At 47.3% G+C, this 27234-nt stretch overlaps 5 protein-coding genes; 4 read left to right on the top strand and 1 right to left on the bottom strand.

Moving 5' to 3' along the window:
- Nucleotides 1-3852: 3852 nt before the first annotated feature.
- Nucleotides 3853-4850, top strand: GSTUM_00003850001 (uncharacterized protein; the record flags this gene model as incomplete). XM_002835056.2 has 2 exons in its annotated part: nt 3853-4007; nt 4165-4850. The coding sequence occupies 2 exons, from the start codon at nt 3853-3855 to the stop codon at nt 4697-4699; spliced, it is 690 nt and encodes a 229-aa protein (XP_002835102.1). The 3' UTR covers nt 4700-4850.
- Nucleotides 4851-5710: 860 nt separating this feature from the next.
- GSTUM_00003849001 (uncharacterized protein) lies at nt 5711-6586 on the top strand. XM_002835055.2 has 1 exon: nt 5711-6586. The coding sequence occupies exon 1, from the start codon at nt 5919-5921 to the stop codon at nt 6324-6326; it is 408 nt and encodes a 135-aa protein (XP_002835101.1). The 5' UTR covers nt 5711-5918; the 3' UTR covers nt 6327-6586.
- A 3028-nt stretch (nt 6587-9614) lies between these two features.
- GSTUM_00003848001 (uncharacterized protein) lies at nt 9615-11435 on the top strand (the record flags this gene model as incomplete). XM_002835054.2 has 6 exons in its annotated part: nt 9615-9778; nt 9955-9979; nt 10044-10147; nt 10200-10329; nt 10406-10672; nt 10734-11435. Exons 2-6 carry the CDS (start codon nt 9974-9976, stop codon nt 11433-11435), a joined length of 1209 nt encoding a protein of 402 aa, XP_002835100.1. The 5' UTR covers nt 9615-9778; nt 9955-9973.
- A 2509-nt stretch (nt 11436-13944) lies between these two features.
- On the bottom strand, nt 13945-17310 carry GSTUM_00003847001 (uncharacterized protein). XM_002835053.2 has 8 exons: nt 16681-17310; nt 16224-16568; nt 15940-16147; nt 15462-15862; nt 15039-15392; nt 14819-14989; nt 14643-14770; nt 13945-14558 (listed from the first exon to the last, which is right to left on the bottom strand). The coding sequence occupies exons 1-8, from the start codon at nt 16705-16707 to the stop codon at nt 14207-14209; spliced, it is 1986 nt and encodes a 661-aa protein (XP_002835099.1). The 5' UTR covers nt 16708-17310; the 3' UTR covers nt 13945-14206.
- Nucleotides 17311-20696: 3386 nt separating this feature from the next.
- On the top strand, nt 20697-27185 carry GSTUM_00003846001 (uncharacterized protein; the record flags this gene model as incomplete). XM_002835052.2 has 11 exons in its annotated part: nt 20697-20876; nt 20980-21127; nt 21193-21353; nt 21404-22084; nt 22144-22272; nt 22326-22453; nt 22507-22706; nt 22768-23013; nt 23078-26601; nt 26654-27015; nt 27179-27185. The coding sequence occupies exons 2-11, from the start codon at nt 21067-21069 to the stop codon at nt 27183-27185; spliced, it is 5499 nt and encodes a 1832-aa protein (XP_002835098.1). The 5' UTR covers nt 20697-20876; nt 20980-21066.
- Between the last annotated feature and the right edge of the window lie 49 nt (nt 27186-27234).

Genomic DNA, 27234 nt, shown 5'->3' with positions numbered 1-27234 from the left:
AAAGCCCTTCCTTAATAGTTTTAAAAAGATTTGATGTAAACTCTGGTGTCTACAGAAGATTGTATGGGATTTGGATAAGTGGAAGAGAATGGTTTGGTTGGATGAGTCTAAGGTTGAGTTTGAGGGTTATCACCATAATCGAAGAGTATGAGTCAAGCCTAGACAAGAGTTACTCGATCAAAACCTTGTATCTACCTTTCGATCTGGAAGATTTGGAGTTGGATGTTGGGCTGCATTTACATATGGAAGTCAGATACTTCTAATTCGCCTTCGACAGCGTCAATCTGAAGAACGAATCTCTGATAGTGACAGACTCAGTATTAATGGTTATCAATATGCAACTGAGGTCAATGAGCCATACCTGATCCCTTATCTCCTTTTGCTTGACAACAAGATAGAGGACTATTGCGTTGTTCTGAATAATACAGGATATCACTTTAGTAATCTCAACAGGACTATTTACCTAGAATATGGGGTTCAAATCCTACGTCTTCCAGCCTCTTCTCCCAACCTTAATCCAATTGAAAACGTTTAGAGTATTCTCAAAGCCTCACTTCGACACTGATTTACAACTATTGAAAACGGACCTAGTAACGAGGATGAATAGTGGACTGCAATAGCAGCAGAGTGGGAGGAGATTGATCAAAATGTATTAAATAAATTAGTTAGGAGTATGGGAAATAAGATACGGGCAGTTATTGCAAATGATGGAGGGCATACGAAGTGGTAGTTTAAAGGATAATGAATCTGCTTCTTGAAGTACCTGTACATAATAATACATCTACTATGGCCCTTTTGTGTTACAGTACCAGCCGGGGTGTCAGAACTTTCTGCACGTAGCTGTACTTTACCCTCCTCACACCGTAATTCACCTCCTCTATTGGCCCGTTCGTGTGGCGTGCAGGGGGAGGGAGCCGGGGATATCTGAATGACGATGAATCGCCGGGGGCGGAGCCCGGGATCTGCACAAGGAGGAGAAACATTAATCCACGCGATTAGCCTGTATGGGGGGGATCATGGTATGGTAAGTTACTGGGATATCGTTCATGTTACGATATCGTCGCTGGCTTGTGCTGCTCTCGGAGAGAGTAATTTGGAGGAGAGTGCGGGTAAAGCATCTGTATATCAATGGCAAGATGGTATCATAATGCTACTATACTTTTCCCAGACAAACACTTGCTCAGTTGACTCGTACTCCCCTTAACCCCCATGCCCACGCCCGACTTCCCATGATGCATGCGTGTACTGTACTGTACGAGTACAATACAGTACGGGTACATCTCCAATGCCCATACGGGCAACAAAGCAAGGCAAAAAGCTGCAACAAACAAAAGAAATAAAGCACTCCTAATGTACCCTCCCAATCCAATCACCTCCCTCCCGCATCCACACACACGACAAACCATTCTAACCAACCTTGGCTTCTCCTAACCGACCCATGACGCCAACCTGACGCCAATCCGTGGCATTTGTTCCCTTTACTCAACGCTTTTCCATGATATCTCTCTCCCTCTCCCCCATGGGTGGCGAGTGAGACAAATGGGCGGTGCAAGAAAGGACGATCACGGAAATCAGTTGCGCGGCATGTTGGGGTTGTTTGCGATATCACTGGTAAATCTCATATCGCTTTTTACTTGTGGTGCTTACTCGTACCCGACCGAGTATGATGCTTGGGTGTTATGATGATATCGTACTCGAGCGGGCTACCGGTATGCTATGCTAGGTAGGGTGTAATGGAACGTGCTGTGGGTACCAAAACCGGTGCACCGCGTCTGGCCATTCGGTATCATCGTGGGGAAGCTGGGCGATACAGCACCGAATGGACCGCGAGAATTTGCGAAACGAAACCTACTCGTACTCTACTCGAGTACAATACTGGTATGATACCTGAGCGGGCTGGTTGGGAATTGGTCTACCTTTTGCCAACGCCTCGAACAATAAAGACAAAACGAAACGAAACAACACGGACTAGACTACTTGTACTGTACATCGCTCTCTCTCACGCTCTCATCCAAGAACATGAAAAATAAAAATTGACCCTTGGAAACTCTTCACAATCTCTCGAATCGAAGTATAACTCCTTTTCTTTTCCCCCCCCGCGCCGCGTGCACAATTCCCGGCAGAGTACAGTACTCGTACTCGAGTGCAAGGAGTATCGCCGGATATCAACGATGCAAGGAACGGCCGGTTCTCCAGAACTCATGGAATTGCGATTTTAATTGTGATTGCGGTTCAAATCGACCCTACCTGTGCTCGAGTGCAGTGCTCGAGCACTGTGCCATCGCGAAGCTGGCCCGTTTTATTGAATGATTTTTCGCGGGTGGGTAAGGGGGGATCTTATAATGTTTAGATTCTGGAGGAGCACAGTACAGTATACTCGATTGCAGTACTGGAACGCCACCGCATTATCTACGAGCGGAGACATCTCCATCCTCGCCTTGTCTCGAAATTACAATAGCACGCCGTACAGTGTACGTGCCCCCAACCCTGTATGGCCAGGACCGAACCTCCCACGCCCCTGATTCCGATGTGGTCGCAAGTCCCACCCCAGCCACTTCTTATTTCAACGTAAAAGCATTGTATTTGGGAGGCTTTTTTTTGACAGCGATGGATGATCCGCCACCACTCAACTTGCCGGTATTATTGGTTTTCTTGTTTTTTTTTGTTTTTCTTCTGCCTTTTCCAGTAAGGGTGTGATTGGATGGATGGATGGATACGTGCGTACAGTACGTTTTCTTGCCAACTATATGTACCATATCGTGCCCGGGGCACCCTAGACAGGCTATCCTGTGTTCTGCTGGGTTTATCTTGGTTCTGATGGACCAGTGGAGTTGAAGCGCTCAAGCTCTTTTTCTTCTTCCTCTTCGCTCTGGTCAGCTTGTGTTATGTCCCTTCCGCGTGAGGGGGGTGATGAACGGTGGAAATAATAATTCCCGCGCCAAAGATGATTGGCAAGTCTACTCGAGTACTCGTACCTACTCAATTAGGCACTTCCTACCGTTCCTATTATCGTATGGTGCCAGGAACATGTTGAGTGGTAATGAAGAGTAGAGATAGAGAGAGATGCCTCTCTCCTTTCCATACCCATACAGCACCGCCAATTCCAAGGATACAGTACCGCATCATATATGCTCGAGCACTGCAGGCTCAGAGGCGGTGAAGAGTTCACCCTGACTTGGCCTTGCCGAGTTGCTTTTTGTTCGTCGGGTTTCTACGTCCTAGTGGATTGGTCCCACCAAGCTGGTTCATCAAGTCCTTTTCTTCCTATCCCCCTCACCTCTCCAAACCCTTGACACGGCCAAGTACGTATTCCCAAACCGGTTCATGCCCCGCCCTCCCCAGTTCTGGGTAGATTATTAGAGGCAAGAAGATCTGTTCCTGGTGGCTTGGTTTTTCTTCTTCTTCTTCTTCTTCCTCCTCTTTTCTTTCTCGCCAGCCAGCATACTCGAGTACAGCCAGAGCACTCGAGTACCGGTATGATACTTGGTACATTATCTCGCCTCGACCTATCTTGTATTAGGGTTACGTGTTTCGCACGAGTCCCTATCAGGCTTTGTGTGTGCCTTTCTTTCCACCCGGACACCCACTTCCCGGGCCACTACGAATTCCCCCCCGATGTCCCACCTCCACTCAATTGCGCACACCCCTGGTTTCCACTTCGTCATTCCCTCAGCAAGATCCGGTGCTTAAATCTGCCCCCTCCCACGTCTCTTGTTGCTCCTCGTTTGCTACCTTCATTCTCCTCCTCCTCCTCCTTCATTTTATCCTACCTCTGCCACCTCCTTGAGCGAACCCTACCAGAAGCACCACCACTTCTTGATTCCTCTTTAGCCCCCCATCAACACAAAACAAATGATATCGATTATGAAGACCTCAATCATTGTCCTCGTAGCCGGAATCGCAGCCTCGGCCGTCGCCCAGGATGCGCCGAACTACTGTGAACCTTGCGGACAACTCGACACATTGCTGACGGTTTGCTCGGCCGCATGGAAGGGCGCTCTCGGAGAGTGAGTCTTTCCCAACACTATCATAACCATAAGACACAATCAGCTTTTTTCTAACGACTCAAACCCCCCCCCCCCACCAAAAAAAAAAAAAAAAAAAGGAGCGAAGTTTAACACCATTGGAAAAAAAAAACGAAATACTGACGTCATGAGTGATTAGCTGTCGGGACGGCCCATGCAAATACGACTACGGAGACACCCCATACGCCCGCTGTGCCGCCCCGGCCGCCGGTGCTGGCGGTACCAACACAGCGAGCATCCAGACCCCGACCTCGGGTGCAACGAGCGTATCCCCGCCGGCCTCCACCACCTCTGGCGCACCGGGCACCTCGGGTGCCCAATCCTCCCCCGGTTCGTCTGTCGCGACCACCACTTTCACTTCTGGCGGATCGACCTTCACATCCATCACCACCCTCGGTGCCGGTGCCGGCGCCAGCGGAAACAGAAGCGGAAGCGGATCCGCTACCACTACTACAACTGCCGCCAGCCGATCCGGGACTTCGACTTCTACCGACGGCTCTGGTGGCGGTGCCACTACTACCAGTGAGACTGGTGGCACTAGTCGTGCTGCTACTCCCGCCGAGACTACTGGCGGTGGCGCCGCTGGTGCTGGGTCCGGTGCTGGTGCTATCGCTCCCGGATTCGCTCTTCAGGCTGTGATGGGTGTTGCTGGGTGGGTGTTGTACGCTTTGTAATGATAAGAAAAGAAAAAGAAATCTAGTTTGCGAGGGAAGGGAGGTGTAGTGGTGACGATGGTGATGATGATGTTGAAGATAATGTGGGATGAAGATGTGCCGGAGAATAAATATGAATAACTTAATGCTGAGACAATTTCACACTTTCAAATGTATTTCTTTTTCCTCTTGGCCCCCTCCCCCCCTTTCTTCCCTTTGCTTTCTTTCTTTCTTTCTTTCTCCCTTTCTCTTTATCCTTCTTTCTCTCCTTCTCTCCTTCTCTCTTTCTTTCTTTCTCACTCCTTTCTTTCTTTTTCCCCTTTCTATTTTTTTTCCTGGAAAAAAAATCCAATGCTCGGTTGTAGAGAGAGATGTAGAGGGGTACGGCAATCACACAACTTGAGTGACTGTGACGGGACAGACGAATCAAGGCAAAAAAAAAAAAAAAAAACAAGAACCCCATCGTGTCTCGGGGGGGTACATATCCATTTATTCACTTGACCATGCTTCAGAACATCGTATCCTACAACCACAGAACTAACACTTGCACTTGAGAAAATGCCCCACCGCTCACATTCTTGGACAGAAACAAAGTCCTCGTCATCGGATCAGGCCGGATGTGCATACCGGTACAGTACGAGTACTCGAGTACCGGTATGTGAATTGAGTGAGAGTCGTCAATTACCTATCGATTGGTGGATTGGTGTGGTGAAACCGTTGCCTTGATATAAACTCGTGATGATAGACTCAGCCGCAGCAAGTGTGATGCCAAAAAAAAAATATATACTTGTACAAAAAATGTCTAATTCGTTCTATTATTACTTTTTTTTTTCTTTTCTTCTTTTCGAAAAGAAAAATCGTGGGTCCGGTTGGATGGAATTCCCGTACCGTACAGCACTTTTTTTTTTCTTTTTCTTCTTCTTCTTGATTTAACAAAGTGCTTTTTTCCTTCCCGTCAGCTCATATATACAAGTACAGCTTCCATCCCCTTCCATTCTTTCCTTTTCAATTTTTCTCCAACGTTGATTTCCTCCCCCGCACGCTCAAGTTTTCCAAAAAAACAAAAACAAAAACAAAGTTCGAGCACAACCCATCACTCACTCACTCACTCACCGAACGAAAACAAAACATGGACAACCCACCACAAAGACTTCTACAAATCCTCCTCTCCCTTCTTTTCCTCCTCCCGCTGATCGCGGCCCAGACGTTACGTGATCCCACCGGCTTCGGTCCCTGCAACATGTGCGTCCTCCTCGATGACCCGAGACAGCTGACGCCGTGCAGTCAGGCGTGGCGCGACCTGATCGCCGTGTGCTCGTCGCAGACGTGCTCCGAGTGGGCCCCCCACGTGTCCAAGGCGCCGCCCCTCTCCTCCTGCACCAACACGCCGAACGACCTGCCCGGCGGCACGGCCAGCGCCGGCTTCAGCTTCGGCACCTTCACCAGCGTCGCCAGGAGCTCCGCCGCCGGGACCGGATCGGCCGCCAGGTCCACGCTCGACAGCGCCAGCGCCACCTCGCGCAAGGGCGCCACGGGACCGAACGAGACCGGAAAGTCGGATAGCGGGGCTGGCAGGGTGGTCGCTGGAGGGTTGGGGATGGGTTGGTTGTGGGAGGTCGTGTTCTTGGCTTGGGGTGCTGTTTGGTAGTCTCTTTCTTTTATGTTTTTTTTTTTTTAGGGGGGGAGGGGGGAGGGGGGAGGTTGGCTTTCGCTCGTTCTTTATTATTTATTCTTCCCTTCTCACCGTCTTTCTCTATGTGTATTGTTGGAAAAATGGATCGGTGTGATATGATATTGGAAATCTCTCAAGTGAGCGAGTGAGCGAGTGGGTGATGGATGGTTGTCGCAACTCGAGTGAGATCCTATGATATCTTGCATGCCGTGTGAATGATAAGTTATGTTACTTTGTATGATGAGATCCCCTTCAACTCCTCCGACAGTAGCATCGGCTCGCCACCCGACTCGTCAACAAACAATATCATACACAACCCCTTTTCTCTACCCACGCTGGGCACGCTCCCCTCACGCACCAACGAGCAATCCACCGACGGGCAAAGAGCACACACACACACGTCGTGCATCCCAGTGACCCATTTCCTTCTCCTTTCTAACTTTGGTGGAAAAATCTACTGGAATATCGGGATATAATACGGTACGGTATGGTACGGTATGGTACTACAATCGCGCCAGCATTGAAGGGCTGAGGAGCTAGCTAGTGGGCTAGCGCGAAGAGGTCTATGAGACTCGGAATACGGAGCTATAAATACCCTACAGCGTTTAGGGGCTACTTGGTATTTGGGAGCACAACTCAGAGTGCTATACAGTCGATTAAGCAATTCTTATTCTTCGATCCAGATTCCTCTTGCTTTGTCGATATTTCTTTGAGGTTTGCAGATGTTTTTCCCATTGTAAAGTGGAAATCTTACCTTGAAGGCTGGTGCGGTGAGGAGTGGAACCATTGAGTATGCTGAGATCCCAACTTGTTGGGTCATCGGGGAGGGGGGTTCAAACAACATTTCTCGTAGGGAAACCGGAGTTCATCGTCTAAACGTAAAGGCATGGCATGGCGTTGGACGGCATTTCAAGTCTATAGTCACGTACAACAGAAGTGTATTCCTCTCCGATGGCCGGAGGGACGCGGTATGGGTTACCCATGTTGAGTTAGTATGTACAGGAGGATGAGAATTCGAGCAAAGGATACAGAAAGCAGCCCATCTCTTTGTAAACACCTGCGTCTGTTATGCCTGAGGAGCTACCAATACCCACACTTGATTCCCTCCGGAAACTTTCAACCATGGATTCAAAGGTGCCCCCCGTAAAATTTCCTGAGAAAATAAAATAAAAGCAGCCCGATCACGTCCGTATCGCTTCTGCGACACTTGGTGCACAGCTTTCAAGAATGCGTAGTAATTGTGCGTCCTCGCAGGATCGAGTGACTTATCATGCCACACAACACCCGAGTTCGGGGTTCACCTCCCCAAAGTCGGTCTTGAGGCAGCTGATACCGACCCTAAAGAGGCCTCCAAGTTCTTCACGCAGCACTCACACCCAGCAAGGCGGGTAAGCGCTACCAGACCCATACCGGCCTGTCAACGATCCCATTGCCAGCGTTACCGTTTGGCCTCTTGACGAAATACCCACCTTCAGCTGCCCCGGCAAAGATTTGTGAGGCATCGCCAGGGACTTATCCAGACGCGAGATTTGAGGCCAAGTCTCTCGGCGCGGAGTCATCACTGATGTGAGGTCCGGGAAGTGTTCCCCCGGGAAACCAAAGTCACACCAATGTACTCGAGTACTTGCGGAGCCAAAACAATCCCAGGAGCAGTCAATAGGGGGTGGTAAGATGAGCCGGGCGCTGTAAGAAAATCTTACATAGTGGGAGTCGCACATGGGAACATCCTCCTCCATTCCGTCAAGGAAGCTGCTCACGGCAGCCTCACCATAGCTCGCGGTAGAACCCGTGATCCACCGCAAACCGAAACTCCACGACGGGACTCTTCAACGCGATATTCTTTCTTATTTCTTTAAGATCCGGCCCGAGATGATACACTGCCCCAACATCTATCCACTCTTTCACGTTAGCCTGCGGTCTGCGCGACATTCCTGAACCAACCTCGAGATCCACCAGCTCTGGACAACGGATGGGAACACCGGAGCCACTCGACAGAACATTCTTGTACGCTTGGCTCTGTGGAAGTCCCTCCATGCACATTGTACAAGCCAAGTGCCTAATCGGCCTTGTTAAATTCAGTAAAGCATTCACCCAAACTGCAGATGGATTCACCGACTGCCAAGTTGTGCATGGTGAATATGGGATTGGAGACATCCGACATATCGCTCAACCGCATGGGAGTAGAAGGCGCCGGGACATAGGCAAGGCCCATAGAGCGGTTCTGTAGAGACGTCGCGGAGACTCCGGTCGTGGCATCTCGAAAACCAATGTCAAAGGTGCGTTCATGGTATACAAGTTAGAATCAACGATCGTAAGGGGTCGATATGGAATACATACCTTTAGAGAGACGGTGCAGGCAAGATCCCCAAAAGTGAGAGCAGTGCTAGCTTCCAAAGTAGTAATCTTCCAGCCCATTGATTGCTTGGTGTCTGACCATGATTCTAAATTCCATTCCAGTGCCTGGTAATGGTCGAGATAGCATCATCAAAAGCGTCCTCGATATCTTGGATCAACACTCAAAGTACCTCCAGGAGAGAGAGAGGACGAGTCGAGTAGGACAGAACAGTCTCGGCCCAGAACCCAATAATGGACGGTTGCCAATTTTATGAACATCCTCTGCACACTCAACTCGGACACCATCCTTCACTAGCCACATGTCTGTAAATTGTTAGTCCTACATCGCCCATGCATCCGCATTGCCATAGCAAGAGTATCTACCTTCCCGGAACCTCTTTTAACGGTATCATACCGTATTCGGCGATAACACTACCCAATAATCGAGGCACCAAACAAACAATCACAACCCTTCCTTGATCGCCTCTTTTTAAACGAATTCCTCCCCTGCAGCGTTTGCCATTGTAAAGCTCCCATGCTATCATCCCGGAGGACACCGCGGGTCTGGTGTTCATCCCACCTCACGCGCTCAACCGACCACAAGTGGGAAATATTCCTCAATTAAATTTCCTCACACTACGAGCCCCAGGAGACTCGTGGAATCTTTAGAGAAAAATTTTTCCCTTCAATGAAGATTAGCCAAGGGGAGAGGTTCCAGGCCTTCTCCCGATGCCCAATCTCACAGAGCCGCTAATCCAATAACGGACTAGATGGACAGGTTTATCACAAAAAGGACGGAAGGGGGGACATGTCAGCTCGTGGCAACTAGCAGGGAAAGGTATTTTATTTATATAACAGCTCGAAGACAGCGCCTTAACCGTTATCTCGTCCCATAAAAAATATTGTACAAGTACGAACCTGTTGTTCAGAGGAGAAGTCCTCAAGCCGGAAGGGCCATACAATAACAGACAACTCACGGTGCTTCTACCCCCAATCCTCTTTTGTTGTCTTTTCCGGTTGAGCTGCCCCTCGTGATTACTACTATACTAGCTCTCGGTTTGTGTCGGTCTCAAGCTTTGAAGTTTGCTTGTACTGTACGTGGTACCCTGCTTCTACCCTATTTCAATTCTTTCATCGATAGATCTACGTATTTCATACCATTCTTTCTTGTCTACTCCCTCCTCCCTCTACTTTCACCTTAATTCTCTAGTTACCTGGGAGAAATTTTTCCAATTGACTCGATCATTTCCTTCCCCCAACACTTTTTCAGCTCCCAATTTCCACCAGCCATGTTGGTTAGTCCTCTCTGGTTAATCCCTGGTAGTGGCATTGACTCTAGAGCTTACCCGCTACTTATAGCTCGAATACAGCGTCGAGAAGCCTCTCAACCGTGAGCCTCCGTTGAAAGATCTCGTTCAAAGCTTCATCACCAAGACTGCTACCGCCTATGACAGAAATCATGGGTATCTACTCCCTTGCACTCATTCAATGAATTATGGCTCATCTCTATCTCAGCCCGCTCCCTCATATCAATGGCGACACTCATATGGTTCGCATTGACGGCCTCGTGAAAGATACCGTCAACATTTCCATGTCTCAGCTCCGCAACGATTTCCCTCAACATGAAGTTATTTCTGCTCTACAGGTGAATTTTCACATGGCCATGTGCTCTCTCTCTCCCTCTCCTCTCCTAATTGCCATCAGCTAACATTACAATTAAGTGTGCGGGAAATCGCAGGCATACCATGCGTACAGAATTAAAAGAGGTGGACGGTATAGATTGGAATGACGGAGCAGTTTGCAATTGCACCTGGAGTGGCCCGCTCCTATGCGACGTCCTTTCCCGGATAGGAGTTACTATAGAAGGTGATGCACATGTAGCTTTCTCCTGCCACATGACGGACTGCCAAGATGACAGATACTACGGGAGTTCGATAAGCCTAGCTCGGTGCATGGACCCGGAGATGAAAGTCATTCTGGCCCTGGATGTATGTCTCACCTTGCCCGATCCGAGCTTTTTAGGAACATGCTAACAGCATCTACCGACAGATGAACGGAGCTCCTCTCACAATCAACCATGGCTTTCCACTCCGCATAGTGATCCCGGGAATTGCTGGTGCGCGTTGGACTAAATGGCTCGATCGCATTACCATTCAAGACGAAGAAAGCAGCAACTTTTACATGCAGAGAGACTACAAAATTCTACCCCCCGAGATTGACACTCGCAAGAAGGCAAATGACTATTGGCATAAGGCCAAACCGCTACAAATGATGCCCGTTAACTCGGCTATCTGCTACCCAGCCACCGGTGACACCATCTTCCTAGATAAACTCACTGATGGTGAGCTAGAGATTGCAGGATACGCGCTTCCTAAGGGTGACGAAGGTCCGGTCGTCAAGGTGGAAATTTCGATAGACCAAGGCAAAACCTGGGATGAATCCAGGCTCCTCTACCCCAGCCCAGAAGAGCTATGCAAACCTGGTGCTGCCAAAAAGTATAGATGGGCCTGGGCAATCTGGCAGCACAAACTCCCCGCAGAAAAGACCAAAAAGATGGACAAGTCCACCAAAATATGGAGCAGAGCCACTGACAAGGCTGGTAACGTCCAGAAAGTCGAGGACATAAAGTGGAACTTTAGAGGAGTCGGGTACAATGGCTTCGGCGAGATCAAAAACCTCACCATCATCAACACACATGAGCTGAGCAGGAAGGCCGGAAACATGAAGCTTGGAAATGGATACAAGGCATAGATGGATACCTTAGACCGCTCGCCAATTCGCAAAATGTCGGTGAATATCGGTAGGGTGCCAAGAATCTTGAATTTGGGCGTGAAACTCACAGTTCTTGGCATTTTTATCACCTGATACCGGTACTTTGTGGATTGGCGAGCAATATTTTCTTTTCCTTCTTTTCCTTATAGCATTCCATAGAGCTTAGACATTACTGTACTTACTGTACGAAGCAATAATCACTGTTGAACGCTTGCACATACCAAATCAACTGACCTTTACCCATAGATATTAATAGCTACAATCCATGCTTTGCTTTTTCCCTCTTTCCCTCCTCCCCCTCCTGGCAGCCCCATCAGCCTTAAACCTATGGTACTCGTACAATCGGGCAGGTTTGCTGCCTACCGTACTCGTACTGTATCAGTTTTGTGCTTGCACTGTACTGTACAAGTGTCTTAACTACCGGTAGCCTATCAAGTGCCCCAAACCGTTGAAACACACTCAGAAAAAGGCGCCCTGCCAGTTCCCGGTTTAACCAATCGCTCGACAACCCCCCAACAAGACCGTTCCCTTTTCATTCAGCCTCACCCGAGAGGAAGAGCAACCCGAAAGCGTGATATGGCTCCTACCGGTATTCAGTAACAAGCAAGTCTACAAGCACTTGGTGAATGCCAACTCACAAAACAAAAATTGCACATCAAAAAAAAAAAAAAAAAAAAAAGCGCACAATTTCCACCCGACCCAATAATCAGGGAGATTAAAAGAGTACCATCGAGAAATCACACCCCCCCCCACACACACACCTTCCACCAGAGAGAGCTTCAGGAAAAGCGCCATACGAGTGAGATAACATGAAGATCATTCGAGTTCCGCCCGCCCACCGCCCCGAACCCTATCGAACTGCAATTGTCGTGTGCCGTACGAGTACCGATCTCGGTAGATATCATCATCAACCTTCAATAATTACCGTGACTGTTCTGTCACCATACATACATACATACATACATACATATATACAACCATGTGCGTGTGTGTGGCGGGGGGGGGTGGGAAGGGAGACGGCAAACTTGCAAACTTGCAATGCATGTCAATGGGAAACACAACCCTTAGGGGAAGGAAGAGTGGGGTGGGTTTCCGGAGAATAGGTTTTACCGCATCTTTGGTAAAAAAAAAAAAAAAAAAACCGATTTCTTGCATGGGTCGCACGTTCGGATAGCGTCATTTCGTGAAACGGGGGTGGGGAAGCTTTTTTCTTTTCTTTCTTTCTTTCTTTCTTGGTTTTGGTTTGAATTGCTGTTTGAAACTGTCGAATTATATATACGCTGCTCATGCTGATTGATTGGTTGGTTGGTTTGATGGTTGGTTGGCCGGTTGGTTGGTTTTTTTTTTTTTTTGCATAAATTGGAATTGAATGAATTATAAAAATGGGTCGCGGGGGTTTATTAATGGGTGTTTTGGGTATGATATATACTTGGGCAAAGTATCATAGGTGTCATGGTTACGATAGAAGGAGACGCGGAGGATGGGGGATAGCATGTTTGAGCGACGACATAAAAGTACTATAATATTATTATAGTGTGATATCGTACTCCAGAGGCCGGTCCATTCATTCATCAGCGGTAAAGCATACCACCGTTTGCTCCTTTTTTCTCTCTCTCTCTCTACCTCCCCCTCCCTCCCCGGCATGGCATAGCATGGCATGACAGCAAAAGGAGCAGCTAAATAAAATATGATGCCACAAAGCAAGACGATGTATTTTCGTTCGAGTGACAGGACATGAAAACCTCTCAAGTAAGCAAGCATGCAGCACCACCTTCCTTCTTACTTTCCTCCCTCCCTTCTTCCTTCTGGCTTAGACCCACCATGACAATCAATAGGCGGAAACAAGTGAACAATGACCGAAACGAAACAAAAAGATGAAAAGCAGGTTTATTTGTGTAAGCCTCCACCACCACCCTGCTATCCCATGCCCCGTTGCTATCATACTACCATCGCACACCATCCAGAAAACGTCACATTCTAATGGAGAAAAACGATAAAAGACAACCAATCTGATATCGCGGCACAACCAAACTCACAAGCCAATTTCAAAGGAAATAAGTGGGTAAAGTGAAACGAAAAGAAAAGGGAGGAGGGCAAGCGACTACTCAACCGTTTAGCAACCAACCAAGCAAGCAACCAAGGCGTCGATGGTACTGAAAGGACAAAAACAAAAAGAAAAGGGAGGAAGGATATATCGTATAATTTTCAGTTGGCTATGATATTACCGCGGTCTTCCAGGAGATGGTGATGGAGAATTCAGTGAACTGTTGATGCTCCCGCTGCTACTGGCTCTTGGGCGAGATTTTGACAGCGACTGTTGAGTTTGCGATTGCTGTTTCTGAGGTTGCTGGTGATGGTAATGTGGATGGGTATGTGGGGATTGATTAGGCGCCTGGCGTCGTTTCTTTTCGATATTAAGCATGACAAGTCAGAAGACTGCACGGCGCTCATGACGTAGCAAGAATAGTAAGGTAGGTAAGGAAGAGAGAAAAAGAGTAAGAAATAAAATGTAACAATGAATTGAAATGTAAAGGAGAACCTGATAGCCATAGGAGATAAAGGGAAAAAGTGAGAAAAAGGGGAGGGGATTCAGAAAAGAAAGAAAAATGAATGATTTTGAACATGTGTAATGCCTCCGTCCTCTCTGCCGTTCACTAAAGCTCTTCCTTATTCCGCTATGCTTGCCTTCCTCCAACTATGCCACCATTTTCGCTTACTTCAAATGGGGGGGAAACTGAAATATGGAGGTCCTAAGCGACACCTACCACTTTCTTTCCCTCTTCATGAATGTTCAACGCTACCATTTTCCGTTCACTATCACCAGCGCCATCCTCAGCTATTTGCATGGGGGAGCCACTCCTGGCGGCTTGCGAACCCTTAGAGGACAAACGTTTACCGTCTTCGCTGGCACCACTACCCTCTCTAGACTTCTTGTTCTTGGCTGCCGTATCCTCAAGCATCTTCCAGATAGCCTCCCTTTCTTGTTGCCTTTGAGGGGCACTTTCTTGGTCCGCTGCATATATCCCAGTGCACTCCTCGAAAAGAGCTGGGTTGATTTCCATGAAAAGCTTCATAGCATTATATACCATGCCGTGTATGGTTCTAAAGAGAAGGATAGAATAAGTAACCTGGTAATAGTAATACAAATCGGATTTGATTATACTAATGGGGGGGGGACGAGCATACCTATTCCAGTGACCCTTTGAGTTCTCGTATAAGGGAGCGAACATAATTGGCAAGATAACCTCAACATTATCGCTGACCAGATTGCAAAAGTACTCGTTATTCCAGAAATAAAGAGCTCGTTCTGCAACCTGTTATCCATTAGAATATATTTGACACCACTGTAAGACTCTAGATACCTGGAAGTGTGGACTAGCAACGCTCTTGGCCAATTGATTAAAGAGCGGTTCCTGGACTTTAGCGAATTCAGCAGGATCCATGACTTCGAATATGTCCTCAACCTCGTTTAGATACATGACCTCCTTCGTACTATTAACTTTGGGCCAGTATCTCAACAAGCCAAGGACAACCTATCAAGTGGTTAGAGAAAAAGACTGAGAGATTTGGGAAAATTCAAACCTCTTCAGTCAATGCCGCATCTTTCTCCAAAAACTGTACTATACAGTACGCCAACTGCGGATGATACATACTCAAGCTCTTGACTTTGTGAAGCGGAATAAGAACCCTTGTCAAGAATAATTTATGTTCCTCTTTCAAGGGTAGGGCGAACCCATTGATAATGCTTCCTAGAATCTCCAATAACTCGGCAATCCCATTAAAGCGCTCAGTCTCATAGATAAATTGGAAAAAGACGTTGTTGATAGAGCGCCGGATATAGGACCGGAGGTTAAGGAATTTTCCGTATATGCGGTGGAGGGTAGTCTTCAAGAAGTCACGCTCCCGAGGATCTTCGGAATCGAAAAGCTCAAGCAACTTTGATTCATGTTAGCAATCCATCAACCCTTCCAAAGAGGGCAGATCACAAGTATAAGGGATTCTAACCTGTAGGACAAACTGGTGGTCAATATACTGTTTGGCAATGTTGGTATTGAAGTCCTGACTCTCAATGAATCTCAAAAAGAACTCATATACCACCTGGATATGAGGCCAGGCAACTTCCAACACGGGTTCGTCTTCTTCTGGATCAAATGCATCACCAACTGGGTTCACAGGTGGTGGAATAGGTCTGAAGAGATTTTTGGCAAACATATCGACAACTTTGGGGTACATTGCGTCCGTGATAACAGAACGATTGTTAGCAACATAGTCGAGCAGTTCATGGAGAGCAAGGCGCTTGATTTCTTTGGATTTCATATCAGCGGAGGCGTCATTGAAATCGAAAATCACATTGCACTGCTCAAGTTTTTGCAAAAACAAATCCTGTCGCCGCTGTGGTGGAACCTCTATCATGACATAGCAATCAGCAACCCATCCCTAGACCAGTACGGACCCAAAGGTTACAAAGAGGGTGAAAAAATACCATGAAATGCTTGCAATTTTTCCAACTCTCTCTTCTCCGATACGTCGAATCGAGAACTATGTTGTCTCTTTGGTGTCTTAAGCCCTTCAGGTATTTGATCCGCTTTCGGAGCGGTCTGTAACCGATCAAAAGCGACGCCCTTTGCGCCAGCCTTGGGTGGAACCAGATCGCCCGGCATTGTTTCAGCGGCGCCGGGGGGTGGGATATGCTTTCAACAAAAAAATAATAATACCAACAATTAGTAAATTTACCAGCTAATCATTGCGAAATCTTAAAGCACATACAGGAGCGGAGGACGGGCTGACTATCACAGAAGGTGGAATCATCCGAGACCCCGATGGACTCGTCGCATTATTTGTCTGTTGCTGAATGTTCGCCGCCAGAGACGCTGCGTTGATAGCTCCTCCGGGTGACCCGGCCGGTGCCATAGTCAGAGTTGTGGAGTCCTTTTGTTGTTTGTGACCTAGAGCCTTATCTCCATTCTCAGAACCACTACCGCTCCCGCCACCTTTCCCCCCCGAACTGGAAGACCCAGAACCCGACGGAACTAGTTGGCTAGTAGAAGAGGAGGGAGAATTTCCCTGTGAGTCCTTCTTCCCCTTATTTGGTTTGGGGTCTTTTCGAGAGAGCTGTAAAACAGGCAAACAAGGTGCGGGATCCACTAATTAGCGACAATCCAAGATTGGAGAGTGACGGGGATACTAATGGGATCGAAAACCAAAAACCATGGAAGGAACGTACACCCACTCGCTGCCTGAAATTCTTCATTCTCAAATCCACCTAGCAACAGCTGTAGGATCTGCTTAAGCTCAAAACCTAGCACCTTTAAGAAAGGAAGTAAAATGGTACGTGGAAAGGAGCGACGGGAATGTTGGTAACGTTTTTTTCGTGACGGGTCAAATCAATTGTATGGGACCATATAGGTAAAAAAAAAACCGACTCAAACAATGCTAACGGAAGGGGCGAGTTGATGATGCGTCGCCCTTAGAGGGGTGGGAAGTGGGCGGCGAAAGGTAAGCCGAGATGAAGGTGAATATCGAGAGTAGTTCCTTGGTTTGCGTATAGAGACGGGAATCTTGGTAACTGTGGAGGACGGTGGAGAGGGACACACGATGTAGAGCTGTGTTGTGCGAGGGTGAAGGGGCTTCGTTCAGCAGTGTTGTTGTTGATGGAATCTCAGTGTTGTGGAGGGATACATATAAGGGGCTGATTTGGCGAACGCAGAGGGCCAACCGGGGGACGCTGGGGTAGATCTATCGAGCAGCGGGAAGTAATCAATTGAGCGGGGCTTCACCAACAAGTAGAAGAACGAACAAACAGAAGCCCGGCACCGCAAAACAAAAAAAAGCTGCTATTGAAAATTAATTTGGCTGCATTACTGAACAAGCAGCCTATCATACCAAAACATACGCGGGGGGAGCCTGCGTACCATCAGAGCAGCTAACCTGCCTACAACGTAATTTAACCCCTCGGCAACATGCCATAATTGGTGGCTTTAACACCAAATGAGTAAGCATAATATCCCGCTAATTGTTAATAAAGGGCAATTATTTCCTCTGCCCTTCCGGCCTGTATTAAACGCAACCCGCATAACTATCATACCGCACCGTAGGTCATAAAAAGTACTTTCGAAAAAAACCATTCACTAAGGATACCAAACCCGATGGATCTCGAATGAATAAGATCCGTAACCATAACAGATTATTGCTCTTGCATCGTAAGTCATAAAATGACAGAGACCAAAGATTATGACCTGTGGCCCCAACCCCATGAAGCCGGTAACACACCGCGCTCGGCTCAGTTTGATGCGGGTCTGATAGCGGGGTATGATACCACTACATACTAGTACTCGGGCTTTACTTGACCTTGTACCCGTCATAAAGAATGACTCGGCGGTCACTAGTTAGGGTTAGTGTGGTCTGGCACTACAGAAGCCCACCAGGTTCCGATACTGGTGGTACTGGGTCCCGTTCCAGAACATGTCTCAGAGCGAAATCGGTTTACACTACGGTACTCGAGTACTGTACTCTTAGTGTATGGCTGACTTTATGCAACCTGGGTACCGTACTCGTGCGCTACTGCGCACGATTTGGCGAAAAGAGCCCGGGAGCGAGATTCTGCACTCTTGGTTTCGATTTACCCAATCCAGATCATCCAAGCACACATGGCACAGGTACAGATGCTACAGTATCGTGCGGCAGGAATCTTGCCCAAGCGCATGCGGGAACAGCTTTACTAGTACTCAGTAACCAAAGTACTTCACTCGATACCGCATCACTCGAAGGAATGTGCCCCTGTACCGGCACACAGATATCTCCCAAACCCATCGTATCCACAACAGCAGATGTCTCTATAACGCAGGGGTTATGATGCGGGTTAGCTTAGATTAACTGTTTACTAACTTTATCTTGGATACTTATACAGGCCGCCGGTGTTCCTGTTCTTGACGATATTTCTCTCATTCTTGGCATGTTCCAACCGTGCGACCCGTATTGTATCTTGATCTGTGTGCTCGATTCGTATCGGATTATGGGCGTGATTTCACACAACCGCGAACTCAAATGCTCTTCTGGCAGAATACCATAGCATCCAAAAGAATGAAATCCTTGAGGGCCCAATCCCCTATGGGGGGACTGACGCGCAGTCACCTGTTGTGCGTGAGCGCATTACCTTCCCAATAAGTCACTCTTGTTGGGCAAGTAACATCACGGATAGCCCTTAGGATTCATAATAAGGTAAGGGAATTTCCAGGACACCCCACGCTTGATAATGTGAATAGTGGACTTTAGTATTGGGTTTGGCTACCGGTATGGTAGGCGGTTGAAGTGCAGTACGGTAGTATGAACTTATCGTTCCCCCACCAATATCGGTTGGGTAAGACCCCCCCCAATTGTGCCTAGGAAACTCTCACACGACTCTGACCACATCCTGAGAGAAATATTTCTACTCTGGTACAGAGGCTTCCACGTTTTGCAATCTCTTTATTCTCTGGGAGCAGCGTCAGCGCCCCTTTCTTATGACGTATGATATTATTTGTGCGAGTAATATGGCCGGCCACGAACCGCAGTAGGGCAACACGCCCAGAATAAAATTGGGTGCTCAATTGGGTGGCGGTTCTGTGGTATCATAGCTAAAACTTAATGCAGTAATGAGGTCTCTTAATCAGTCGCAAAACAGACCTAAGATTTTGGCACTCTTTAGGCTCGGGATTAGAGGTTCGCATGCTGTTCCGATCCGCACTCGTGGGACCTACAAGGTGTTGGAAAGAGGAGGAGAGTGATAATTGATGATCGATAATTCAATGGTGAGTGCTCCTAGAGCATCGTAAGAGGAGTGAAACAAGGAGGTGTCTGATGAGAGGAAGTGATGTGATTCTTTTGTGGTTTCTATTATATTGCGGGCTTAGAAAATTTCCTTACCGTTAGTTGTGAGCAGTCGTCCACTTGCACTGGCGGTCTATGTTTCGCCCGTGGCCGATCGGAGAGGTTCAGGGACATACTTAAATTAGAACTAAAAAATTGGTACAAACCATTGCCTATGGTATTTAAGCAAATAGGTATCGTTGCTCGTCATACAAGGAGGTGCGGACTGGAGGGGAGAGGGGGTGCAGCAGAACAAAATTTCAGCCTCGTTTTGTCTTATGGCAGCTCATTTCGAGTAGAGTATCATAGCTGTGAATGTGCTTGACGGAGCGGGGAAGGATTTAGCCCTACTATCCGGATTAGTTGTCCTGCACCTGATTCAGGTGTGCTTTTAAATTTTACTAAAACCTAACTTTCGGGGTATCCCACCCTGGCATTTCGTATGATACCAGCAAGTTAGCGCTGATAGAGACCCCGCTTGGGAGATAACTGTGTCAGGTGCACCTTATCGATTTGTCTTTGCATTCAGTGGACATCTGCCCATACTTGGAGTGCTGTGGGATTCTCAAATACGTGGGGTTGTCTCCCGCTGGTAGGCCGCCAAACATATACCTGTGAAAACCACTTGGAGAGGTACCATAGACAACTAGGGAATTAATGGTTATGCTTTCCAAGTGAAAGTGAATAAACTCCAGAACAATGATTACTCTTGAAAATATTTGGAATGTCGGAATGTTTGATGCCACAGGCCTTGGCTGTTTTGGGGCTCTATGTGCTGGTAAAGGTTGAGCACACCGAGTTTGGCGGAGGGTTTGGGGGCCGGGCGTCAGATGTCTCAAAACCACTGGGTAGTCTAAGCATGATGCTGTGCTCGAGGACTTTGGTTCATGTACTCGTAGTATGTGTGGTGCCGGACGGCTGAAATCAAACCCTCACAACGACAGAATCCAACGATTGACAGGCCCAACAATGGAAAAAAGTTTTTGGTGAGAAACTCTGTATAAGAGTGCTTAAAACAAATTTCTCCAAATTATCGTACTGCTTTTTTTTCGCATGCATTACTAACCGGTTCAATGTGAACGAGAAAGTTGGTTTCTGGTGTCCAACACGACCGGCCAATTCTCATAGTATCCGGAAATTATGCTGCCAGGACTCACAAATTTTGGATGTGGTTTCAGGGGCTTGGCGCGCAGACTTCCAGATACTCGAGCACTTGGAATTTGTAAGTAGTGGCAGAACTTTTTGCTTCATCCGTGCGCAGGAAAGAGCCGCCTGCGGCTCTGAGACCGAGCAAGTGGTTGTACCCTCCTGGAGGTGAAAGGCTTGGCGCTACAATTTGCATAAGAGGCTCGTCCTTCGCCCTGTGTTCCTTCTCCATAATTCAACTTGCAGCCTCGCATCCTCCACACTCAGCGGCACGCGGAGAAATAGGTTAACACTTCGCGTGAGCAAGAAGCCATCCGATCGCTCAAGAGAAATTTATACATCACTCCTTTGCGCTTACTCCTTTTCCTGCTCCTCAACTTTCCCCCTGATGCTCTCTTGCGGTCGCAAGTCATTTCTATAGAGCACAAGGTGAGTCGTCTCCGTTTTGCCCAGACCACACAACTCAACTTCAGCAGCGGTCCACGGAGCCAAACTACCGCAGCTAACAAAGGATTGTTTCTTGTGGTCTAAGCTCCTGCTATTTCCCACTGTTGGGTCGCAATCTCGATAACTGTCAACGCCAAATACACCTCGGCTGATTGGGGGAACCTACAACATCATGGCGGGCGGAACTGCCCACGCGGACGTGTATGCCGCGAGGCTGGGGGATAGCTCGCTTGGTTTGTTTTTAATATTTCTTCCTTTTGCAGCAACAGTGATATAACTAACGGGAATGGGAGGCTAGATGCCAAGTTAAAACTACAAATCGCAGGGGAGCTCCGTGACTCGATTGATATGTTTACACAGGGGCCGGCAGAATACACGAAATTTTTAGCGAAGTTAATGCCTGTGTTTATGAACATACTAAGTGGTCAACCTGTCTTTGTGTCTACATCCCCCGAGCAGGTTCGGTTAACATTTTCTCTTTTAATTAACTTGGTTAACTAAATTTGTAGAAATTGCGGAATATTACTCTCGATACGATCCACCGGTTGCCATATACCCCACCGGAGGCTCTGGAACCATATGCTAGCGATCTGATGACATTATTAATGACGCTTGTTAGGACCGAGAATGAGGACAATGCTGTTCTGTGTATGAAGACGATAATGGATTTTCAGAGACATTATCAAAAACAGCTTACAGAGAAGGTGCAGCCGTTCTTGGATTTGATTCAGGAAATGTTTACTATGATGCCCAAAGCTGTAAAGGAAGCTTTCGACAATCCGTCTACCACATCGGGAGGTACGCCGGGGATGCCTAGTACACCAGGAAATTCTGCGCAGAATTTGGGGATGACCCAGAGCCCTAAGCCAATGTCTCCAATGATGCCGGGTCAGGATCCCGCGACAGAGGCGCAACAGCCCGCAAAAATGCTTGTTAAAGGAATGCAGAGTTTCAAGGTTCTTGCGGAATGCCCGATCATAGTGGTCAGCTTATTTCAAGCTCATCGACCCTGTGTACACAAAAACGTTAAGCTATTTGTTCCTCGAATCAAGGAAATGTTGCTGCTGCAGGCCGGACCTCAGGAGGAGGCGCATAGACTGGCTAAGGCTAAAAGGGAGGTATTCACAGGCGTTAGTTCTAACATCAAGAATAGGGTCGCATTTGGGGAGTTCATAACAGCGCAGGTCAAGGTGGGTCCTAAGACCGTTTGAGGTGTGATATGATGAAAGATTGTTAATATAATATCTAGACCATGAGTTTTTTGGCTTATGTGCTGCGAGTATATGCGCATCAGCTCCAGGAATTTTTGCCCACACTTCCTGAGATTGTGGTGAGGTTGCTAAAAGATTGTCCAAGAGAACGTTCTGGAGCTCGCAAGGTAAGCATGGCCGCTCTGCTATTGGTCTGGAGTTTACAAACAGTTTCACTTAGGAGCTGCTCGTGGCTACACGTCACATAATCAATTTCAACTTTCGGAAGATATTTCTGGGCAAGATAGACGAGCTCTTAGATGAGCGAGTTCTTATTGGAGACGGGTTAACTGTTTATGAAACTATGAGGTGAGTTGGACCGTATACAAGAAGGGTGCGGGGGGCTAAAAGCAATGCGACAGGCCCTTAGCATACAGTATGTTAGCAGATTTGATCCACCATGTTCGAGATGCATTAGATCGCGATCAAATTGGACGGACTGTCGAGGTGTATACGAAGAATTTGCACGATGACTTCCCTGGCACAAGTTTTCAGACAATGAGTGCAAAGCTGCTCTTAAATTTGGCTGGGTTTATAGCGAAATTAGAGAACAAGCAGGAGGGTAAGAGTTTTTCAGACTCAATCTTTGAATAACAGATCAGATCTCTAACATCGCATCGCAGCTCGGCACTTTTTGATCATGATCCTTGATGCCATCGCCGAAAAATTCAAGTCCATGAACAGACAATATGAGAATGCTGTCAAGCAGAGCAGGATGAATTGGCTGGCCAAGGAAGAAACTAGGCCTGAGGAAGTTGTGATGGAGCCGGAGAGGAATAGACGGGATGAGCATGATGAAATAGACATATTTACGGCAACGCCGATCAAGACATCCAATCCTAGGGAGAGGGGTGCCGATCCAGTTTCAGGTACGGGTGATTACTCCGTTCCGCCTTTTCCTCATATGCTAATGGTAATAACAATGGTGATAAGATAATAAATTTCTGTTTAAAAACCTTATGAATGGTCTCAAGAGCATGCTTTTTGCTTTACGGTCATGTAACCCACCCCTCCAATCGGCAGACAACAACCCTCCAAATTGGAATGAGGTCGCATTCGGGTTTAGCGCAGAAGAGGTCAATGTCATAATCGGACTATTTCGAGAGGGAGCCAGAGTCTTTCGATACTACGGCGTTGAGCATGAAGCGAAAGTATCTGATCCAAATACCTCGCCGGTAGACTTCCTAACCAATCACTTTATGGTTCCGAATGGAAAGGAAGAGAAGGAATTATTGGAGACTTTTGCGACCGTATTTCATTGCATCGACCCGGCAACTTTCCACGAAGTGTTCCATTCTGAAATTCCGCATCTGTATGAGATGATGTTTGAACATACGGCGCTCCTACATGTCCCCCAGTTTTTCCTCGCTAGTGAAGCGACTTCTCCAAGCTTCTGTGGGATGCTTCTCCAGTTTTTAATGGGTCATATCGAGGAAGTGGGGACTAAAGATCCAAGGAAGTCACAAGTGCTGTTACGGCTCTTCAAATTGTCCTTTATGGCCGTCACTCTTTTCTCGGCTCAGAATGAACAAGTCCTGCTACCGCACGTTAGTAAGATTGTTCTCAAGTCGATCAGTCTATCAACCACTGCGGAGGAGCCCATGAATTACTTCCTGCTTCTGAGGTCTTTGTTTCGCAGCATAGGTGGTGGGAGGTTTGAACACCTATACAAAGAGATTTTGCCTCTTCTGGAAACCCTTCTCGAGGTTTTAAATACTCTGCTGAATTCGGCTCGGAAAGTCCAGGAGAGGGATCTGTACGTTGAATTGTGTCTCACGGTCCCAGCACGCTTGAGCAATCTCTTGCCACACTTGAGCTATTTGATGAAGCCGTTAGTGGTAGCTCTCAGGGCCGGACAGGAGTTGGTTACTCAAGGATTGAGGACGCTCGAGCTTTGTGTGGACAATTTGACGGCAGACTATCTGGATCCCATCATGGCCCCTGTTATTGACGATCTGATGGCTGCGCTATGGGATCACCTCAAACCGTTACCCTACAGCCATGTTCACAGCCACACGACTATGCGAATTTTAGGTAAACTTGGGGGTAGAAATCGTCGGTTTTTGACACATCCTCCTCCTCTAGCGTTCGGGCTTTATGCCGATGACGATTGCAGCGTCAATGTTAAACTCCATGGAGCGCCCGGTGAACGGGCGTTCCCAGTGCTTCGCGCGGTTGACCTAGCTATGGAAAAGATATTTGATAACAAGCTTTTGAAAACCACACAAGATAAAAAGACCGACCTATTTTATAAACAGCAATCTCTGAGGCTTTTGAGCTCTGCTCTAAAACTTTTTGTGGGGTACGATCCACTACCAGAGGATTTCGCTCTGTTAGTCCGGTTACAGGCCAATGATTTGGCGAGCGGATCATCGGATCTCGTAGATGCTCGTATTCCATCCTCCGACCGACATAAACCTGTTTTTAAAAAGCACGACCAAGAAGTTGTCCTCCGGAAACTTCTGGAGTCAGTTATACACGCCGTTGCTATCCCTGAGCTTGAGGAGGATGCCTCCTCACTAGTGTTTGATGTATGCCGGCATTTCACAATCTTGGAAGTAGGGAGAGCAACAACAGAAATGCGACAAAAGAAACAGCAGTTTGTCGTCAATAGTGGCGAAGGCCCAATGTATCTTGACAACAGAAGCTTGTCTGAGGCTCTCGCCCATTGCTTCTCTTCGGAGAGTAAAGCTGTGAGGGAACTGGTCAAGAAAGCATTGAAGGTGATCTACGACGCTGCGGCCACCCTCTTTGGATCAACGGAGAACGTTCATAAACTTCCCTTCTTTCTTTCAATGGCGAAAACCTTCTGTCATTGCTGTTATGAAGAGGAATGGTATCCTAAATCTGGTGGGTGCTTAGGGATTCGTGCACTGACTGAGGATCTCGATTTGGGAGAGGCTTGGATGGTGGACCGTCAACACGATTTTGTTCGGGCCTTGTTATATGTCATCAAGGACATGCCTCCAGACCTTCCGGCTAGCACTCGGGAATGTGCCCAATCCACACTTGATCTTGTTCTGCGGAGTTGCAACAAAAATGTCACTAAGGAGGAAATCACGACGTATCACTCGAAAAGTTTCAACTTATGCGCTTTGCTCATTTGCGAAATATCCAATCCTAATAAGCATGTAAGGGAGACGGCGCAGAAATCTTTTGCAACCCTGTCGAGTATACTTGACATAGAAATACACACATTAATGACTCCTGTCAAAGATCGCTTGTTAACACCTATTTTCAACAAGCCACTTCGCGCCCTTCCGTTTGCGAGTCAGATTGGCTATATCGATGCTATAACTTTTTGTCTCAGCCTCCAACCCGCCTTTCTGGAATTCAACGAGGAGATGAATCGTCTTATGATGGAAGCACTTGCCCTTGCAGATGCTGATGACGATGCCCTGTCGAACAACCGTGTCCCCGAACACCGAACAACTGAGTCCGTCCTCAACTTACGTGTAGTTTGCATTAAGCTATTGTCTATGGCAATTACATACCCCGATTTCGCTTCCCCTGATAAAACTCAAACAAGAGGGCGGATTATTTCAGTGTTTTTCAAATCTCTTTACTCAAAATCTCCGGAGGTCATCGACGCAGCAAATTCGGGGCTTAAAGGGGTCCTTGCACAGACAAATAAGTTGCCAAAGGATCTCCTTCAGAACGGTCTTCGCCCGATCTTGATGAACCTTTCTGACCCAAAGAGATTAAATGTTGCAGGTTTGGAGGGGTTGGCAAGACTACTGGAGCTTCTGACGAATTACTTCAAGGTGGAGATTGGTAGTAGGTTACTAGACCACCTGAAGAACTTGGCCGAACCAAATACCCTCCAGCAGACCTCATTCAAATTGCTCGAGCAGAACCAAAACATTCGAGTCATAGCGTCAATATTAAACATATTCCACTTGCTTCCACCGGCAGCAGTGCAGTTCTTGGAAGAAATGTTTAAGATTGTAATAGATCTAGAGGAAAAACTTCGGCGAACACGGCATAGCCCATTTCGAGCTCCTCTCTTGAAATTCGTCAATCGATATCCTAGCGACACCTGGGCGTTTATGAAGCCCAAGCTAATCGATATCAAATACGGCAGGATTTTTTGGCAGCTTCTTGCAGATGACACTAGTGGGCCATTGCGTACTGTTGTTTGTGGTGACGTCCCACGTTTTATGGAATCAACGATCCACTCGGATATCAGGATGGAAGACAGATTCATTGCTACAGTAAACGCGGCAAATATTGTTAACGCCATCGTGAAGCACCCTGGCAGTAAAGAGTGGCTTGTGCAAAATCGCGATTTGATGGAGAAATTGCTTCGGGCTGGGATTGAATTGAGAGATAGATTGAAGGAAGGGAAGGTTGCGGTTCCTGTTAGATTGGCTGTTGAACAATCTTCTGAGACATTACTCGAGATATTTATGACCTATCTCACATATGCGGAAGACGATTTGGAGTTCCTTTTCCAGGTACGTTTTTGATTCCTCCTTTTCTCAGCGGGCTATTTCTGACTATTTGAAGGTGATCGACGCACAGACATCTAACAAGCTTAAGAGATCTAATGCTCTGACCAGCCACATCTATTCTCGGATCATATGTGGCGGGTCCATTGAACGGTGGCGAAATGTGATATATAGGTGTCTGGATTTGTATTCCGGGAAATCCTCGACTCAGGAGACCAAAACATTTGCCTTTCACTACCTGGTTAATCCCATACTTGCTATGGATGTTCAGCGCGGGGCTAAACCCGTTAACGGACAAAAGCTTGTTGACAGAAATATGATTGAAGCCATTCACTCCAAAATCTGGAGGCCAAACCTTGGAGATCTGGGGGATGACGCCTCTCCTGGATTAGATCACTCCCGGATGGAACTTCTGCAGATGTCAGCCCTTTTGATTAGGGATCATAATACCATCTTGAATGAAGCCAGAAAAGATGTCATCAAATTTGGCTGGAATTATATCAAACTTGAGGATATAGTCAATAAACAGGCGGCGTATGTCTTGATTGCTTTCTTCATTCGCCACTACGATACACCCTCGAAGATTGTAATTCAGATTTATGTAGCCTTATTAAAGGCACATCAACACGAAGGAAGGGC

Source organism: Tuber melanosporum (assembly GCF_000151645.1).
Source record: "Tuber melanosporum whole genome shotgun sequence assembly, scaffold_1, strain Mel28".
Lineage (NCBI taxonomy): Eukaryota > Fungi > Ascomycota > Pezizomycetes > Pezizales > Tuberaceae > Tuber > Tuber melanosporum.
This window is presented reverse-complemented; position numbering and strand designations above follow the sequence as displayed.